This window comes from Mixophyes fleayi, chromosome 4 (genome assembly GCF_038048845.1).
Source record: "Mixophyes fleayi isolate aMixFle1 chromosome 4, aMixFle1.hap1, whole genome shotgun sequence".
Classification (NCBI taxonomy): Eukaryota; Metazoa; Chordata; class Amphibia; order Anura; family Limnodynastidae; genus Mixophyes; species Mixophyes fleayi.
In genome coordinates this window covers 214734434-214753459 of record NC_134405.1, presented here as the reverse complement: position 1 = coordinate 214753459, position 19026 = coordinate 214734434, and the positions used below count along the sequence as shown (strand labels likewise).

The 19026-nt window shown below is 42.0% G+C and overlaps 2 protein-coding genes across 2 annotated transcripts in view; one reads left to right on the top strand and one right to left on the bottom strand.

Moving 5' to 3' along the window:
• The window catches only part of CFAP54 (cilia and flagella associated protein 54), a 234432-nt gene extending 231633 nt beyond the window's left edge, over nucleotides 1-2799 (bottom strand). Inside the window, exons 1-3 of the mRNA XM_075205979.1 lie at nucleotides 2634-2799; nucleotides 1109-1214; nucleotides 182-325 (exon numbers count right to left, since the gene is read on the bottom strand). Coding sequence (XP_075062080.1) covers nucleotides 182-325; nucleotides 1109-1214; nucleotides 2634-2788 — 405 coding nt within the window. The 5' untranslated portion in view covers nucleotides 2789-2799. The remainder of the gene's footprint in view (nucleotides 1-181; nucleotides 326-1108; nucleotides 1215-2633) is intronic.
• Nucleotides 2800-3220: 421 nt separating this feature from the next.
• Nucleotides 3221-19026, top strand: part of CDK17 (cyclin dependent kinase 17) — a 176587-nt gene continuing 160781 nt past the window's right edge. The window contains exons 1-2 of the mRNA XM_075209326.1: nucleotides 3221-3479; nucleotides 4341-5037. The gene's annotated coding sequence lies outside the window, so the exon portion shown is untranslated. The remainder of the gene's footprint in view (nucleotides 3480-4340; nucleotides 5038-19026) is intronic.

Genomic DNA, 19026 nt, shown 5'->3' with positions numbered 1-19026 from the left:
TATATACTTTCTTATTCGCTAAATTGCTGCTACTGCTTATAGCAACTTTATGACATTCAGATTCAAGTTCTCATGTCAACTCATGTCAAACAAGAAGCAAACATGAGTGTCATACATAAATATAATTATTCCCGCAGACATTGAACTTACTCATATATAGATGCAATTAAAGTGAGCATACCGTCAGAGCAGCTTTTTTATCATTTGTTCCACTTGGAAAAAATGTAGATTTAAATTGGTCCACATCTGTAACAGCATTGATGTCCACTGAGCAAAACTGTTCAAGGTACCGCTCATAGCACTGAAAGAGTGCTAACTTATGTTCCTGGGAAAAAAAAATCAGAAGCAGATAATACAATAAAATGAACTGTAATGTTCTATCCAACAAGGACAAGGGACTCAGACCAACTTGCTGCATGTTCCAGGTTTTCAACAATGGTGTACACAAAATAATTAATAAAGTCGCCAAATATATGCAAGTAAGGTTCTAAATAAGTCATTTTTCTAACCTGCTCTGTAATCTGACTTTGGTCCTCAGATACAAAGGCTATGTGACAGTTGTGTTTCCATAGTAACTCCTACTATGCCTTTAGTTTCTTCCACACTTTTTCTCCCACAATCACTTAAAATATCTACCTAGAAACCTGCAGTCTCCCAAAAGGTCACCTATTATCACTATTCTATTTGTATTTTATGGCCCACACTATATTTCATTTCATACACAGGAAATAAAACAGTATGGGAGAAATGATGCAGTAAAACACTTCCAATACACAATTTATTTGACCACAACAATCTTACTTTCTGCGTCTTTAGCTCCAAATAATGTACCACCTCATCTTCTAACTCCATGAACAGAAGCGAATGTTGGAAATGATTCATGTTCTTAGAATAGCTCACTGCCTGATGATTCATTCCCATTGAAAAATGAAGCATGTATTTTATGATCATCAATTGTTATACTGAAAGACCTATGAGCTTTATTCACTAATTCCAGTTAGACAATCATCTAAAAAATTTACAGCAATATTGGAAGAATATGAAAAGAAGCAAAACAAGCAACGGGAACTTGATAGTCATGTTTTGCCCATGAATAACCTTGACTTACTTTGATCTGAACAAGGCTATCTCCAACCTTAAGAAGCTTTTCTTGATAATACCAGGTTGGTAGTCGAGGTTTATACTTGACCCAAATATGAAGCAAAGTGCTGGATCTAGAGAAATAACAGAGGTATGTAAAAGTGCAAGCATGTAACCAAAATCTTCCTAAAATGGACAAATACACAACAAATGTTCAAATGAATACAAAATAAAAACTGTTTCCATAAACAGTGGTTCAGATCAGAATCTGAACCAAACACATGCAGAATGACAAAGTAAATGATGTAGTAGTGATTTCACTTAAAATCACAACTCTAGATTTATTAGTATTATTATTTCCTTTAGATTTGGATGGCATTCCATATTTTTTTTTTTTTTTTTTTAAAGCATGATATTACTTACCAGAAGTGAGGTGATACAATCAATATAGCACCTCCCTAAGGGATGCCGTCCTTATTTCTGCTGATAAAAAAAAGGCTGTCCCAGCAGGAGCAAGAAGAGCATCCTCAGTCCGCTGTAGACACTTTTTCTCACATAGCCATCACACTGTCAATCAATAACACACTGCCAGCAGGTGTAAGCATATCCTCCACTGACCATGGCAGACCCACCAGACTGAATGGATCACTGTGCCCCAAGTAGGTTATATTCTTTCGTTTTGGGTGGAGTTTAAATTGATAATGATAGTGGACCATTTTAAAAAGTACACTCATGTATCGATGTAAATTTTTAATACAAGTCTCTCTCATTTGAGCCCACTTATTTGCTTATTCCTGCATGCCCTATAATTATGAGTGATAGAGATGTTTTTTTAAGGCAAGGCGCTATCTGTGTATGGTTTGTATGTTTTCACTATGCTTGCATAGCCAAACATAAGGATGTGTTAATTGGTATCTGATGTATTAACCCTAGTGCAGTGGATCCCAAACATTTTCAGTTCAAGGCACCCTTAAGGTCTCCATAATTATTTCAAGGAACCCCTAAGCCAAAATAATTGCCAAGTAGTCCCCCGCCTTGCTTACCACTGGCCCTGACCGAGGCACCCCTGTGAGATCTCTGAGGCACCCAGGGAGCCTAGGTGCACAGTTTGGGAACCACTTCCCTAGTGTAAAGTTAGACAGTGAGCTGAACTAGGACAGGTACTGATGTGGATAAACATCTTCAATGAAGTAGCTACATTATGTTAGCTCTACAAAAAGAAAGAACAAATATTATTATATCTAACCTGTATATGTATAGAGAGAGTAATGTAGCAGTTTGTATTCATAAATAGCAAAAGTTGGTAGCAGCAGTTTATTCTTAAGGAGCTAGAGAGCTGGGCTAGAAAGCACAATGGGAAGAGGGAGATTGTGTGTTGAGGGGGTTAAGTCTAAAAGAGGGACACTGTGGAGGACAAAGGGCTTTAATCATATTCCACTTGTTTGCCAACCCGTGCAGCTAGTCCCTTGTTAAACTTGCACATACACCTGTAACTTATACAGCAACATTAACATTTTATTGCGTTTTGTAGGAAATGCTTCATATGCTGTTACCCTCTCCTGTGGTCCTGATGGTGGGCTTCTCCTGGGGAGGTTCGTTGCAGCTTCCTCATAAAACCGAGCAACTGTTTTATTTCCTTTTCAAATGTGGCTATCACCGGGTTCTTGCTGTCTATGTCACCATAGAAGGTAGCCGGTAGCGGTTCCATGTTTTTTTCTTTCTTGACTGCAGCGTGCAAAATGGCCAAGTAAACTCCAGAGAGCTGCTAGGAAACCGTATCCATAGCAACCCCACAGACAGCAGTGTATAGAACACGACGAAAGGAAAAGTAGCACGTTGCGTCTGACGTCACACGTCAATGAGCAATTCTTTTAAGGATTTAGGAAGTGAAAGGTAGAATAGGTTGGTTTGGCACTTATCGAATTTTATGAAATACTTGGGGCAAGGATGAATTAGGCTATTTTGTGTATGGGTTGGTTGGAAGTGGTTTTAATTACTTATATTCTGTTGTGCGAAGTATGCAGATACCGCCTATGGCTTCTTGGAGATGTCGCACTTTTTTACGCAATTATTTTTGTGTTGCGGTAGTGCAGAATGCGTGTTTATAACCCAGTTTTGTCTAATTTTCAACAAAATCATCATGAACTATTTATATAGAGCTACAGATAATTTAAATTGAGCATTTTGTTTAGGGCATGGTGTGAGGGGTTGAATTGGGAAAAAAACACATGCAAACAAAACATGTAAGCAAGAGAGGATTCCACCCACCTCCTAGGACAGGACACTGTTTTAAAAATTCCCTCCCATCAATGTGTCTTTAGTGCAGTTGCCAAGAAATAAATCAGTTTCCAATATCAAACACAGGAGGATATATAAATGTGCTGTATGACCATATCCAGGTAAGTAATTCCATATTACAATTTCCCTTCTGCACAGCACCACTAATCAGTAAGGAGGGATATGAGCCTGTGTAATAAACTCCAAGAAATCCTGGTGTCACAAAAAGACTCGTCTGAGCATGCGTGACGCAAGTGCAGATCTATTCATTAGTACAAAGTTCATTAATTTAAAGACGCGCGCCTTATCTTTCACTAATTTCTAGTTAGTTTTTCTGGGAGTTGACCACTTCCTTCAGGTGCTGCAAGAAAATAGAGATTCAGGAATTTTTTAAATGTGACACCCTGAATATATATATTTGTTTCACTGGTTAGGGACTCACCTACAGGTGATGCTTTGATGCTGACAGGTGAGCTTAACCCAATACAGCAATAGTGTGCACAAAATTCTCCTTCATTTATATGCTGACACATAGGGGCATATTCAATTGGCCGCGTTGCTGTCAAAAGTAACGGCTTGCTCACTATTACCGTTATTACGCTAATAGTGTTCGTAAATACCGTTATTACTGTACCTTTAACGCCGGCCTTCTGCTCACAGCTCGGAGCTGCGAGCTGAAATGCGAGTTAGAATTACTTTTAACGCCATGTTACTTTTGCGAGTAACTTGGCTAATTGAATATGGCCCATAGTGACTTCTATATTGTTTGTTTTTGAGCGCTGATTTTTTTTTTTTATTAGGTGTGGATCTAGAGTTTTCTTTTAGCAGGAGAAGTTTAGCAATTAATCCTTACTCCTCTCCTCAGTAATCCTAAAAAAAATGTTGCTTTTTTTCTTTTTGCCGTTTTGAAGAATACCTGTTTTTACATAAATCTCTGGTTTTGTAGCATTGTATGCCATTTTTCTCTGTACTCTACTTTTCAGATTCTCTGTTGCCCTTTTCATCCAACTGAGTTTTGCGATATGCATTAATATGATCTGGATTACGAACCTTGAGCAGCAGCTAGTTTATTCACTGATACAGCCAGGGGATGGCTGGCAAATTTTAGCCCGGGGGCAAGTTGCTCTCCAACCCCTTTCCATCCACTTCAAATTGACGGGCAATGCTTTGGGCACTACTGTTGGATGCACCCAGCTCCACCTTCACAAGCAGAGTATTGTGAAGTGGTATGTACCTACCAACTGTTCCTATCTGCCAATCTAACAATGGAGAACTGAATCAGCAGGCAAGAGCAAGGTCTGGACTAGCTGGGTCTGGTACACAACTGGTAGTTCAGGAATGAGAGGCGGGATCAAGGTCAGGGCAACCAACGTTTGTAACACTAAGGCGGATAATACAGAGATAGTGATAAGTCAGCAAGCTGAGATCGTTGCACAAACGCAGGAGAGCAGGGATGGTCAGGCAGGACCTGGTACATGAGAATCAATCAGGCTACAAGCAAGGTACGCAGGAGCAAGTCAGGATACACACAAGTTGCTCTGACACTGGACGAGTGCCAGAGCGAGGTTTATAAACATAGTGAATTCAAATTCCCCGCCCCGACATGCGGTCATGTGACCGCCAATACCCGGAAGCGCCGTCCCGATGCAGAGAGCCAGAACGGGGCTGGAGGGAGGAGAGGTGAGTGTAACACTTTCACTACTTGTTGCTGCTGTTCGTGTCTTAAGCTTAGTTGTGCTTCTCTGGATTCTGGATTGTTTTGAAAAAAGTATAGGTACATGAAATATGGGAAGCCTAGCAATGAGTGGACACTGTAGGCCTCCCTCCCTACAACCAGCACCAATATTTAATGAATAGCATTCACATTTAATAAATAGACCTATATCTCCCCAACCAGCACCAACATTAAATTAATAGCATTCCCATTTATTACATAGACCTATATCCTCCATTAAATTATGAGTATTCATTTTTAATAAACAGACCTATTTCCACCCTACCTGTCTGACATTAAATAGGTTTATTAGTAAATGTTGATACTATTTCCCCCCAGAAGCCTAAAATTTTAATTAATAATATTGACATTTAAAAAATGGCTTTTCTCCCCAAGTCAGCCCAATGTTCAATTAATAGCCTTCAAACCACCCCAGCATTAAATGAATAGTCCCATTACCCCATTTTAGGTTAATAGGCCCCACAATATTATATAATCTCCACCATCAGTAAATGATTACCCCCCTCCCTTACCCTATCATTAAATGAATAGCTCACGTCCCCACCCACATTACAAGCCTTTTCCCATCCTCCCAACACATATACTTTGAAAGTCCCTTCACCGACACTTACCTTTTTCCATGCTGTAGCTTGCTGTTGTAGCTGAACTTTTCTTTCTTCACACATGCTGTCGGCAGGAGAGCTGCACAGAGCAATCCATCTACTGCTGAAAAGTTCCCCTGTTGCCAATATATCTTCTTCACTCAAATTTATTGCGATTCAGACAACCCAATGAAGCAGTTCCTGAGCAGAAGTTCAGCTGTAGCTGGCATTGTCACTTGTGTTAATAAAGGACATAAATGAACTTATGAATCATTGAATTCATGCATTCATCTATTTAACATGATGAAGAAGAATACTTGCATATTCTTAAAAAGAGAGAATGACAGTATGGAACTATTATTGTGCAAAAATGCATAGGACCAGAAATAAACTTTTTTTATAGAAGCCCTAAAAACAGCCTTAATAACTCTGTTGCCTATATGATACTAACAAGAACACATGTTCCAAGCTTCTATGAATTCCTCATATGAGCATTCTGAGAATAACAACTGCTCACAATTACAAAAATGGAAAATGTATTGTAAGAAGATTAAATATATAGTTTATTCATTTATAACACTTCCTTTGAAAGCCACTTCCCCCACACTTACCTTCTTCCATATAGCGCTGTAGCTTGCTGCCGGCACTAGATCTTGCTTTCTCCACACATGTTGTCAGCGGAGAAAAGATTAGTGGGACATAAAGGGCCCACCGGGTGAATGTAATGGTAGAAGCTCATCAAATAGTATGTGCGCACTGAGAATCAGCCATGGGTCGCTGAAGGGGCGTGACCAGCTACCAGAGAGGGTTTGACCACTACCAGAGAGGCATGGGCAGTCACTAGAGGAGGTGGAAATAATGGAGAATCGCTGCCTCGGTCACTAACCTGAGTGATTCTTCTTTCTATCTGGCACAGTGTTAGAAGGGCTGAAAAATTACTCAAGTGACTGGGGCAGTGATTCTTTCCTTCTGACATACCACACGGGACTTGGATAGGTGGAAACTTAAGTTCAAATTAAGTTATGTATTAGTAACAAATAAAATCTACACAAAAAAAGAAAGGATACTCATTTACATGTGTAACATTGTACTACCTTATTATAAAAGGACATTTGGGAATACTGGGTGTTCTTAGTAAACAAAGATCTCAGGAGCTGCTTGGTAAGAAATGCATCTATAAATCCAGTTACGTTGGTTTGTTTAATAGGATTCTTATTATACTTTTACACTGACATGAGGGGCAAGAAAAGTGAATTATCCTACCAGGGGTATGCAGTTTTTTGCATAATCACACCAGTCACTATATATCTTGCTGGAGGTTTTATTACTGCGATCCCCTACCTGTGTGCATAAATAAAATATAAGAGTGTAACGTTACCTGGAAAGTAGAGCTTTCTCCTGATGACTTCAAATACCTGCTCTCAGCGATTGGACATTGTGGAGCGCCCACCCTCGGAGAAATGTGAAAATGGATACCATATATGACTAAAGAAGAGAAAAGGGGTCGTGTTGTTTTTAGTTTTGCTCCTAGCAGGTCGGTGTTGTGTATATACTAGCCGTAAATTAATGACTGGAGCCCTACCATGAACACACCAAATCATGTATTCCGGACACCTGTTGATGGGGCCACGTCAAAATAATTCTAGACAATGAATATGGCAGAATAGCCATGTTGAAAGCAAAATAAACAATCAGCACAACAATAAACAAAAAACAGCCACACTATTAAAATCAATAGAGACAATTTTCCCAGTAGGTCCAAACTCAAATAATAGGGCAACCAGAAATGCTGTCTTAAATGGACAGTATACCTGTAGAACACTTTAGACTTCAAACATAAAACACCTGCGGGTAAATGTATCATACCCCGGTTTTTGCAACTCGCGGGAGATCGGCGTCTTCGCAGCTTAAATTTAAAGCGCCGCTGCCTTGTAAAGGGAAAGGCAGCGGCGCTTTAAATTTAAGCTGCGAAGACGCCGATCTCCCGCGAGTTGCAAAAACCGGGGTATGATACATTTACCTTTTGGTGTAAAAACATACCCTAATGAAATGATTTGTAACGCTTGTGCTTCAATATTACAAGATGGTATATCATAATATAGTCAGCACATAAACATAGTTCCCATAAGAAAACCAAATTAATTACCATCAAAACATACAATACTAAAAGTTTCACATAATTGCCAATGCTTGCTGTGACAAATGTTCATATAGTCCATTGAATATGTACTTTCGTTAATAGCAATTGACTCCCACTACTATTCTTAAAGGTGTAAATGTCCACAGTCGCTAATAAATACGTCTCCTTTTCTTGCAAGGTTTATTGCATAGCAAAAAAAACAATTGTTAGCGCTTAACCTTACAACTGCATATGTGTGCTTATCTAGCAAAATGAAAACATGAGGTATTGGTTCATATTTTGATCAAAATATTTAAGCCTGCATCCCAGCGTAAACGATACCTCATTGTAATCAGGTCCTATAAGCTTCGATCACAAATTAAAATGCAGGTAAAATCAGATGCGCTCACTTCCCAGGTCTAGGAAGTTACATCTGTCAGGTGCTAGCTTGTGGCCTTAGGCTGAGTACACACTACAGTGTTTTCAGTCGATTATCAGTCCAATCAAGTGATAAATGACACTCCAAAGCAAATCAGATAATTTTGTTTGATTTTTAAACCAGACTAAAAATGTCATTCAACGATGGACCGTGTACTGATGGGAAGATGAGGCTGCAGTTGTCATATGGCCTGCACTCCTAGGGGAAGCGATTTCCCCCCTCTAGATCTGCTCATAACATGATGTGTGAAAGGTTTAATTAAAACACCATAATTAATCTCACTATCCAGTAGGTCTGCAGTTACTACCTGATTTATCTCAGAATAGAATCTCGGCATAATTTAATCAGTTATCTTAAACGTAGCATTATAACAACTCAGCCTAACTGACACGTGACTCCTTTAAGAACACAAAGATAGAACATAATTAAATGAAGCGTAAGTCACAATAATTATAGTATAACAAAATTATATACAGAAATACAATTTCAAACAACATAAAATAAACAAGAATAAAACAGAAACCTAAATCTCACATATTTTCATGGGATCTGTACCAGGGAAAGCAGGAAAAATAGCAGATTCCCCAGGAACTGAAAATTTCTTACAAGAGCAAATTGCCTTTTAAACTTTCTCTGCTGTGCACTAGCTTCCCTTCACTGAGGTCACTAAAAGAAGGTCAGTGTATGCAAATATTTTTTCAACCCCTTTATAATGCCTTAGCTCAACCACATTTTTATTCAGGCTTTTTATAATGAGATATCATTTCTCTGCTACATCATAAAAATATAACACTTCAAATAACCAGAGTAGGATTGTCTGCACATATGAGTCATCATTATGAAATATAAATTTCTTAGGAGGATAGATTCTCTAGATTCCTTATTCGACTGGAACTTGCAGTTGACACCTTGAATGAAGCTTGTTGCATTGATCATTAATATTTACAGAGGTCCCCTTAACGATGGATTGTAAAAAAAAGTTTGTATGACAAATATGAGGGTGTAGGATGACCTTATGATTCTCTGTAAGCACAGCATCTGAAGGGTGCGATAAAATCTTATCCTATTGGTCTTAGCTTTAGATCCTGTAGCTGGGTCCCATATCTCTATGGAGCAGGAGAAAGACACTAGGCAGATTGTGAGTCAAGACATTAGCAAAATGAAACCCTGTGTCAGGATTCCCAATATGAAGACCACTGACAGCATAAGTGGAACAAATTGGTTTATTTATTATACAGTTTGGGATGCAATAAATTGTAAGGCATCCAATACAAGTCAGCAGAGTATGGTAGTTATAGCATGGATTACTCAGGAGGCCACAGATGAAGAGGATGATTAATGGTAATATAGTTCAAAGAGGCATTTCAGAAAAGTCTGATAAACCACAGGTGTCAGGATACCTGGTTTACTCTGCTGGCACGAGGCACCGGATAATCAGCAAGCAGAGAAAGAGTAGCGGTCTGCAGGGCGGAGTATCCAGGGGTCCAGGTAAGCAGACAGCCAAAAGACGGGATCAGACACAGAGGTGTAACAACTGCAGACACAGGATTTGGATATGCCACAGACTGTAGGTGCTGGATTGCTAGTGATTAAATAGAATGCAGACACAGAAGCATTATATGAAAGAGTAAAGGTGCAGAATTGCCAGTGGGTGATTGGAATGCATACACAGTAAAGCAGGAGGGTCAAACAAGCCAGGGGTCAAAGCCACATGGCCCACCACTATATTGTGGAGAAGGCAGAAGAGAAGTCGCAACAAAGCCTTGTCTGGGTCATAAAATGAGGAGCCAAACAGAGGTCAAAACCAGGAAATCAGGATTCATACACAGAAGAACCAACAGCACTAAAGGCAACAAATGAACTGGCAGTGACTGCTGGGTGAGGTAGTCTTTTAAAAGCCAGAGACAGGTGTTAAGCATAAATTAGTTCTTTCTAGCATGTAGGGAAACAGTCCAAGTACCACAGTGGTCCTTTTGGTGGAACAGTGGTACTGCAAGACTGTATACATGAAATGGCAAAGTCCACATAGTTCTTTACAGACAGGATAAGGGGAAGGCACAGCAGCATCTAGATGCAGGATTGCAGCCAGAGGCAGATTGTGACACCCTGGTTTGTTTGTACACAGGTCTGTCACAGGATTAAAAAAAGCAAAACCTCATATCATTGGGAGTATTATCATCATGACCACAGTTATATTTTTATTTTCTTAACTCCTTATTGTACCATAATCGCAAACCTGGTTTGCCTGGAAATCCAATTTATAGTGGCGGGTGAAGGTGTGTAAAATAGACCACATGCCAGCACTGTAAACCTGCTCTATTGTGAAGCATGCTTTCTCAGCCCAGAACACTGACACTGGTCTAGGAAAATTAACTTTGTTTTCCTATAGGGGTTGTCCTACATGAAAAAACAGTCAGTATTTAACTTATGTGCAAAACAGAATACTAATTTGCACCCCTTGCATTGTAACATGGTTTTGTCCAGGAGTCTTAAATAAGAAGTTTCTCAAGTTAAGATCCTTAATGAGTCAGGCCCCAGGTTCTTAATGTAGCTGGTATCAGAGGCCCCTTCTTCAATGGTATTGCCACCTTATATTTTAACCCTAAAGCCCTGGTACTAGCAAATGTGTGTTCTCCCTCTCCTTCACAATTGATAACAGAAAGAGGCAGGGCTGCCTTTGTCTCTCCTCCTATTTGCCTTGATGTTGGGGCTACTAGCAGCCAGAATTGGTAATAATACAAATATCTTGGGTATCCCAGCAGTTCTCGTGCCCATATACCTGCTCTATGATGCCCTACTCACATTTATGAAGCCCCAAGTGTCAATTTAGTCTCTAATGAATGAGATCAGAGATTTTGGCCTTTCGTCAAATTTTAAGATTAACCCAGATGAAACCGAAGCCTTCAGTTAATATTCCATCCTGATATTTGCAATATATACAATCCACCTACAAATTTAATTGGCAATCTCAGAAAATTAAATATTTAGGCATTCACTTAACTAAACAATATTATAAATTGTTCACAGCTAATCCCCCCCTCCTTGATTGCTACTCTAAAAATGGACCTGAACACCTGGAACGCTTATTTTATTTCCGGGATTGACAGGGTTGCTGCTGTAAAAATGATCTTGTTCCCTAGGCTGCTCTAGTAGTTCCAGACTTTGCCAGTCCGAATCGCTTCCACTACTCTCAAAGATATCCAATCATGTATCTCCTGCTTTATATGGTCTTTGAGGCGACTGCAGGTTCATCAAAAAACTTTTTCAATGGTGGCCTTGGTCTCCACACCTTCACAATTACTGTTTATCTGCACACCTCACCCAAACTGTTCTTGCATATGCCAACCCGCATAAAATATTGTGGCTTGGTAATGGAGGCAGACTTCTTGCACATGATGTCACCATATGCTCTGTTCTAGCTATATCCCAAAGATCCTCCCCTTTGCTTCATCTATACCCCACAATTAGGTTTTCACACTCTATGGAATTATTGTGTCCGTGCATTCAAACTAATAGACAACCTGAAAAAAATTATCCCCATATGACAAAACCCTGCCTAACAAACTGGTCTCAACCCTAAATCCTTTTCTGTTTGGATGAATCACAGCTTAAAATTTTTTCTTGACATAGTTCCTTCAGGTTTTTTCCAGAGTTCTCTGAACTTCGTGATCACCTACATCTACCACCTACCTCCTTGTGCCAATGCCTTCAAATTCATAGTATAAAAATTTGTCAACTCTATAATAGTCAGATTAATCCATGTATCCCCTACCATCCCTCCTCGCTAGAGACATTCTGTCTTTGCAGGACCTCCTGCAGAGGCCTCATCTCCACTTATTGATTGCTGTTGTTACAGCTTGACTTACCAACTAAAGAACCCCGAGTTACGCTGGGAGGTGGATATGGGCAAGTCTTTCCAGAGGAATGGTCTCATATTCATGTAGTGGTCGCCAAATCATCCATATGTACCCAAATTAAAGAAAATTCCTATAAGCTCCTCTGTGATTGATATTTGGTCCCTTCTATACGTAGGTCAATCTAACACATATTTTCATACCGTTGCTGGCAGTCATCGAGGCACCCTGTCCTAGGTTTGGTAGAGCTGCCCTAAAACCGAGCCCTTTTGTTGTGAAGTGTCAGATCTTATTCACAAGATCACTCACATATAAACCCACCCAAATATTTACTTCTACCACCTGGAATCCATGGACTGATCTGGAAACTCGCTGGCTATATTATTACTGCAGTTAGATGTCTGGTCACCCAGAACTGGAAGAATCCTGATCCTCCTATAACTCCAGCTTCAATAATGTTTGGCAGGTGTATATAATGGAGCATATCGCCAGCATAATACACGTCGTCGTCCCACTCCTGAATGTTGCCCAAAAATGTCAATAAAATGCTATTTAAAAAAAGATGTGAACGTGAGTGACAGGATATTTGGTAGGAGTGTGAATGTGCAATGTGGGGAAAGAAGTAGTCCAACCCCACCTCCCTGTCTGCTTCCAAGTATGGATGTGTGGGTGAAATAGAGACCACCATGTGAAAGGACAGTGTCAGGCGCCATCTCTGCACTGACACTAGGTGCAGGAGATGGTCGCCTGTGCTCTGCTGAAAGCCGTGCTCCATTGCCTAGCAACAGGATGCTTCCTTGTTTTTCCTGCATGCTGAGTGTGCGCATATGGAGTTGACCGTGTGTTCTGTTGCTAGGCAACAGAACACTATGCACTTGCCTGTCGGTGGTCAGCGTCTCTGACCACTGAGATCCTTTCACCCAATCAGGGTGCTTCTTGCTGCTTAAATAGAAGCCTGTGGCACCACTAGGGTGCCAGAGTATTGGTTCACTACCTTTCTCCAGCACTTATCTGTGATTCCGGTATCCTGCATACCTTTGTTCTGACTCTGCTTGCTTTCTCCTACTGATCTCCTCATTAACGTTCTGGTGCCTTATTGCTTGTTTGGTTCTGACTCCTGGCTTGTCCTAACAGTTCTCTGGAACCTCCCTGTGCACTGTTCTGCTTGGCTGGTTCTGACCCGGATTGTTCAACTACACCTGACTATTCCCGTCACTACGCTTGTGACTGTCTCTAAGAACCGCGACCTGCGTATCCCTTGCAGCAAAGGCCAAACTCCCTTGTGGGGGTCCCTGGTGATTACTGGGGGTATGTCAGACTCCATGGGGTAAATGTATCCAGGTCCGATATTGCATATCCAGCAATTTTCTCGGGAGAGTTGAAACTCACAGATGTATGAAGCTGAGATTTCATGTAAAATCGCCAGAGTTGTGCTTCTGTCAAAATCGCTATTTGCAAAATCGATAGAGATCAAACTCGCGACTGTTTGCCACTGCAGCTATACAAGTCTCAAATGTATGAAGCTGCGATTAAGCAAACGCTAGCAGCGTGTTCTATAAACACATCACTGTTACACTGTGTCCTACAGCTGCCGGAGCTCCGACAGCTGTAAAAACTGTAAAGAAAAAAAAAAAGCGTGAGGTCCCCCCTCTATTCAGTCTTAACCCTAGTGCTGCCTGACTACTGCTGGTTCCGTGAAAATCGGGGAAAAATGAGCTAAGCTCATTGCGCATCGGAGCTCCTACTGTGTAGAAGCTCCAATACGCAATGAACTTAGTTCATTGCATTTGGTTTATTTATAGTATTAGGGGATTTTCCCACCAGCGTGGGAAAATCACCTAATACTGTAAATAGAACAACCGCAATGAGCTAAGCTCATTGCGTATCGGAGCTCCTACTAGGTAGGAGCTGTTTGCGGCGGCTCCTCCCTTTTTTATTTTTCTTCAAGCAAGCAAGAAGAATCGTGGATCTTACAAATATGCCCCCCCCCCCCCACCCTGGGCGAAGAACAGAAGACTTCAAGCAACAATGGGCCCCCCCTGGGCAGAAGAAGTGAACAGATTTCAAGCATGGACTTTTGGAAGTAAAATTTATTTGGGACAGGGGCAAGCATGGACTTTTGGAATTACAAATTTATTTTGGCCTTTGTCAAGCATGGACTTTGGATACAAATTTATTTTGGCCATTAGTGACAGTCATTTTTGGATTGAAAGCTATAGTATAGGGTATTTATTATTTTTAATAAAATTATGTGGTGTAAATGAGGGTGTTTACTGTATTTATTGTGGGTTTATTATTTTTAATAAATGTTAGTGGTTTTAACCAGGGTGTTGTGGATTTGTAAACATTTTGTTTTGTGGAACTACAGGTCCCAGCCAGCCGTGGGTGTCAGGACATGTTGGCACTTGTGGTTCTCCAAGTGCCAACATGCCCTGGCTGCCGTGTGTATGCTGGTGCTTGTAGTTATACAAGTAGCAGCATGCCCATACTATTTAGGGCAACCTGGCTGGCTGGCACTTGTAGTTCCACAAAACAAAATGGCGTCCGTTTGTTTTTTTAACTATTTTTTACCCTAGACCCACCGCCCAGGGGTGTAGGAAGAGCCCTAGTGCTATCAGCACTGGGTTGGGTGTCCCTAGAGGGGGGGGGGGGTGCTCATTTTTTTGGGCAGACCCCACTCCCTAGGGAATCCAGCTAAGCGCTGATCAGTCTGGGGTTGGTTAGTCATTATGGCAGGAGGTCCCCTGCCGCTTGTCCCCCTGCTATAGTGCCTCCAACCCCGGCTGCTTTGCCTAGTGCTGGTTCCATGAAAATAAGGGGGACCCCATGCAAAATGTTTCCCAGATTTTCACGGAACCAGCAGTAGTCAGGCAGCACTAGGGTTAAGACTGAATAGAGGGGTGGACCTCACGATTTTTTTTTTTTTTAATTTTGATCTATTCTTTAAATTTTTACAGCTGTATGACAGGCAGTGTAACAGTTATGTGTATACAACTCGCTGCTACAACACAGGAGAGTTAACTAACACGGGAGTGTTTTACATTGCAGCAAATCGCCAGAGATGACCAGCGATTTTGAAGATCATGGTTAAAATCGCAGCTTGATACATTTCAGAAATTTTTTACTAAAATTGCGGGTTATCACGATTTGAACACGCTGAAAAAATCGGACCGGACATTTACCCCCATGTTTTCCTGTTCAGTTGCGCCAATACCGGCTAGTGGCCACCTATGAAAATTCCATGACAGGCAGCAGATGAGGCAATATCTGAATGTGAAAGCCATGTTTCTGTTATTGCCAAAAGGTTGAGGTTGTTTGATAGGAAGATCTCGTATATGGAGTTAAGTTTGTTACAAATTGCTTGCATTCCAAAGGACACATTTAAAGAACTTTGGAAAAGACGGGAGAAAGGTGATGTGTTTGAGGTTTGCTGAATTTCGGAAGTGTTTTGATATATATGTGTATGGGAAATGTGGAGGGGACCTTGATTAGGTGATGTGTCAGGATTCCCAATATGAATATGATAGCTCAAGAGGCCCGAGGCTCAGGATGAGACATGGGTGTCAGGAGACACGAGGCACAGGTAGGCAGACAGCCAGGAGACTGGATCAGACTCAGTGGTGTAACTACTGCAGACACGGGAGACAGATAGCTGGATAGCTGCTACAGACTGTAGAAGCTGGATTGCAAGGGGAGCAATACACTGCACACAGTAACACAAAAGAGTCATTTTTAATGAAGAGGTGTCCGGCAGTACAGTTTCTTGTCATCGCGACTTGGATTCCTTTAAATTTAAAGTGGCAATGACATTGGTGGCTTGACATTGCCAGAAAGATCTAAAGAAACCAGACAAGGCACAGTTGTAGTTGGGGACAGACTAGATGTCAGATGGACAGCACAGGTACAATGTCAGATAATTATTTGAATTTTCAGAAACATGCTGGGCCTGATTCATCAAGACACGCTGTCACGAACAGACTGTTATGAACTTACCTTGTCCCCGCTCCGCTGCGCTGCCAGCGTTGTCTGGCAGCTGTATCCGCTCTGCTGTTCGGCGCTTCTCCCGATGGCGCTCCCAAACTTCCAGGTTCTCCCTGCATCTAGTCATGTGACTCCTGGGCGGGGAATTCAAATCTCTATATCTACTCCGCTCTGACACGCTGCCTGTGTCAGAGCAATGTGTTTCCTGTTCCTGGCTACCTGTTCCTGTGTACCTGACTCCTGTGATCCTGCTCCCTGTGTACTCCCATTTTCCTTCTACTCCTGTGTACCAACCAGGCTGTGACCTGACTATTCTTTGGCTTAATCCCTGGCACCGTGAATTGGACTGACCATCCCGTGTACCGACTCGGCTGTGTTATCAACTACTCTCTGGATTTCCTTTTGGCACCGTATACCTGATATCGCCTGTGTACCGACCCGGCTGTGTCTCAACTCCTCTGGCTCCATCTCCTGCTACGCACTCAACCGACTCTGTTCATCTACCAGTGACTGCTCCAGATCTCCAAACCCTGGAATTCACGGTTAGTGCCTGTATTTGCATCACTTTGTCATATTGCCTGTTTGACTACCCATCACTTAGAGCCTTCTCCCTTACGTCAATAGGCTAACCTGGGGGCCGCGACCTGCGGTTCTTCGGCAGCAAAGTCCACCCTACCTTGCGGTGGTTCTTGGTGAAGACCGGAAGGCCGTTAGACTCCGCGTCTTAGGTAAGCCTGTGCAAATACTGACTAAGGCATCAGAACCGTAACAGTTTGCTCTGACCCACTTATCTAACTGATGGAAGCGTCAGGAAATCCCTCAGCTAGGGAATTACTGGATCACTTAGCGGTTCGGGTTGAAGACCAGGGGAAGAATCAAGAACAGTTATTACAGATTCTGCAGACTCTGTCTAACAGGTTGGACACGCTCCAAGGGACAGTCTCAGCTCAAGCAGCTCAGGTGGCAGCTCCTCCTCCGCCTGTTCCGGCTCCACCACCTGCTCCCTCTCAGAGCAGCCCTGCCGTTATTGCTCCAGCCATCTCTCAACTCCGCATACCTAACCCACTTAAGTTCAATGGGGATCCTAAGGAATGCCGAGGGTTCTTGAACCAGTGTGCTATTTAATTTGAACTACAGCCCGGAAACTTTCCTACAGAGAAAACTAAAGTCGCTTATATAATCTCATTATTATCTGGTCAAGCGCTTGCCTGGGCTTCTTCTCTTTGGGAACATGATGACCCTATCCTTCATAATTGTGCCACTTTTCTGGAAACCTCCAGACGCATCTTTGATGAACCCGGACGCGTCTCCAGTGCTGCTTCAGGACTCCTCCGTCCACGCCAAGGTACCCTTACTTTGGGCCAGTACGCTCTCCAATTTCGCACTATGGCGGCTGAGGTACGTTGGAACAATGAAGCTTTGGTGGCCACGTTCTGGCAAGGCTTGTCAGATCGTATTAAGGATGAGTTAGCGGCCAGAGAGTTACCCACTACTCTGGACGAATTGATTTCTCTCTGTAACCAGATTGATATCCGGTTCCGTGAATGCACTCAAGAGAGAGAAAGTTCCCGTCGATCCACATTCCGCTTGGCACCTCGATTTCAGAGTCCAATTACTCCTGAGGAAGAACCTATGCAGTTGGGAAGGGCACGTTTATCCCAGGAGGAAAGAGAGAGGCGATTCAAGAACCTTTTGTGCCTCTATTGCGGGGAACCCGGTCATGTTTTGAGCCAGTGTGGGAGGCGTCCGGGAAACGACCGGACCTAACTGACGTTGGAGAGGCTAAGTTAGATAGGTCTATTCCCTCTCCTGTGGATTCTAGTTTTTCTATCCAAGTCATTCTGCGATATATTGATAAACAACTGTCTTTTCCAGCACTTATTGACTCCGGAGCAGCGGGGAATTTTCTAGGAGCTGACATCGTAGAGAGGTTGTCGTTACCCATGCAACCATTGGATCCACCTGTCGCTATCACAGCTATAGACGGCAGCCGTATTATTGGAGGATCCATTAAGAACAGAACTGTCAACCTTTCTCTACGCATCGGAGCCTTACACACTGAGGAAATCTCCTTTTTAGTCATCCCAGAGGCTATCAACCCTGTGATTTTAGGCCTACCTTGGCTCAGACTTCACTCCCCCACTCTAGATTGGCAGAAGCCTGAAGTTCTTGCATGGGGTCCAGGATGTCATTCCAGATGTCTTCCCAGGATTCATAGGCCCGCTATGGCCGGTCCTCCCACATCCTCCGGTATTCCTCCTCAATATCATTCATTTTCTGACGTCTTTTGTGAAAAGGAGGCTTCCAAGTTACCTCCACACAGACCTTGGGATTGCGCCATTGAATTGTTGCCGGACAAGATTCCACCCAGAGGACGTGTATTTCCATTATCTTTACCTGAATCAGATGCTATGTCCCTATATATCAAGGAGAATTTAAACAGAGGTTTTATCCGGAAATCCTCGTCACCAGCAGGAGTCGGTTTCTTTTTCGTAAAAAAGAAGGACGGCGGACTGCGCCCTTGTATAGACTATTGTGGTCTCAATGCCATGACTAAGAAGAACAGGTACCCCTTGCTATTGATTTCTGAACTCTTTGATAGGGTCAAAGGAGCTTCTATATTTTCTAAACTTGATTTGAAAGGGGCCTACAACCTAATCCGTATCAAACAGGGGGATGAATGGAAAACAGCATTCAATACGCACGATGGGCATTTCGAATACCTAGTTATGCCATTTGGACTTTGTAACGCCCCTGCTGTTTTCCAAAATTTCATTAATGAGATTTTTCAAGACTTCCTGTATCGATTTGTTGTGATTTATCTGGATGATATCCTGATTTTTTCTCCTGATATGGTTACTCACCGCCATCATGTCTCCTTAGTTCTTCAACGCCTTAGCTCACATCATCTATATTGTAATTTGGACAAGTGTGTCTTCGAAAAAACGCATCTTCCTTTT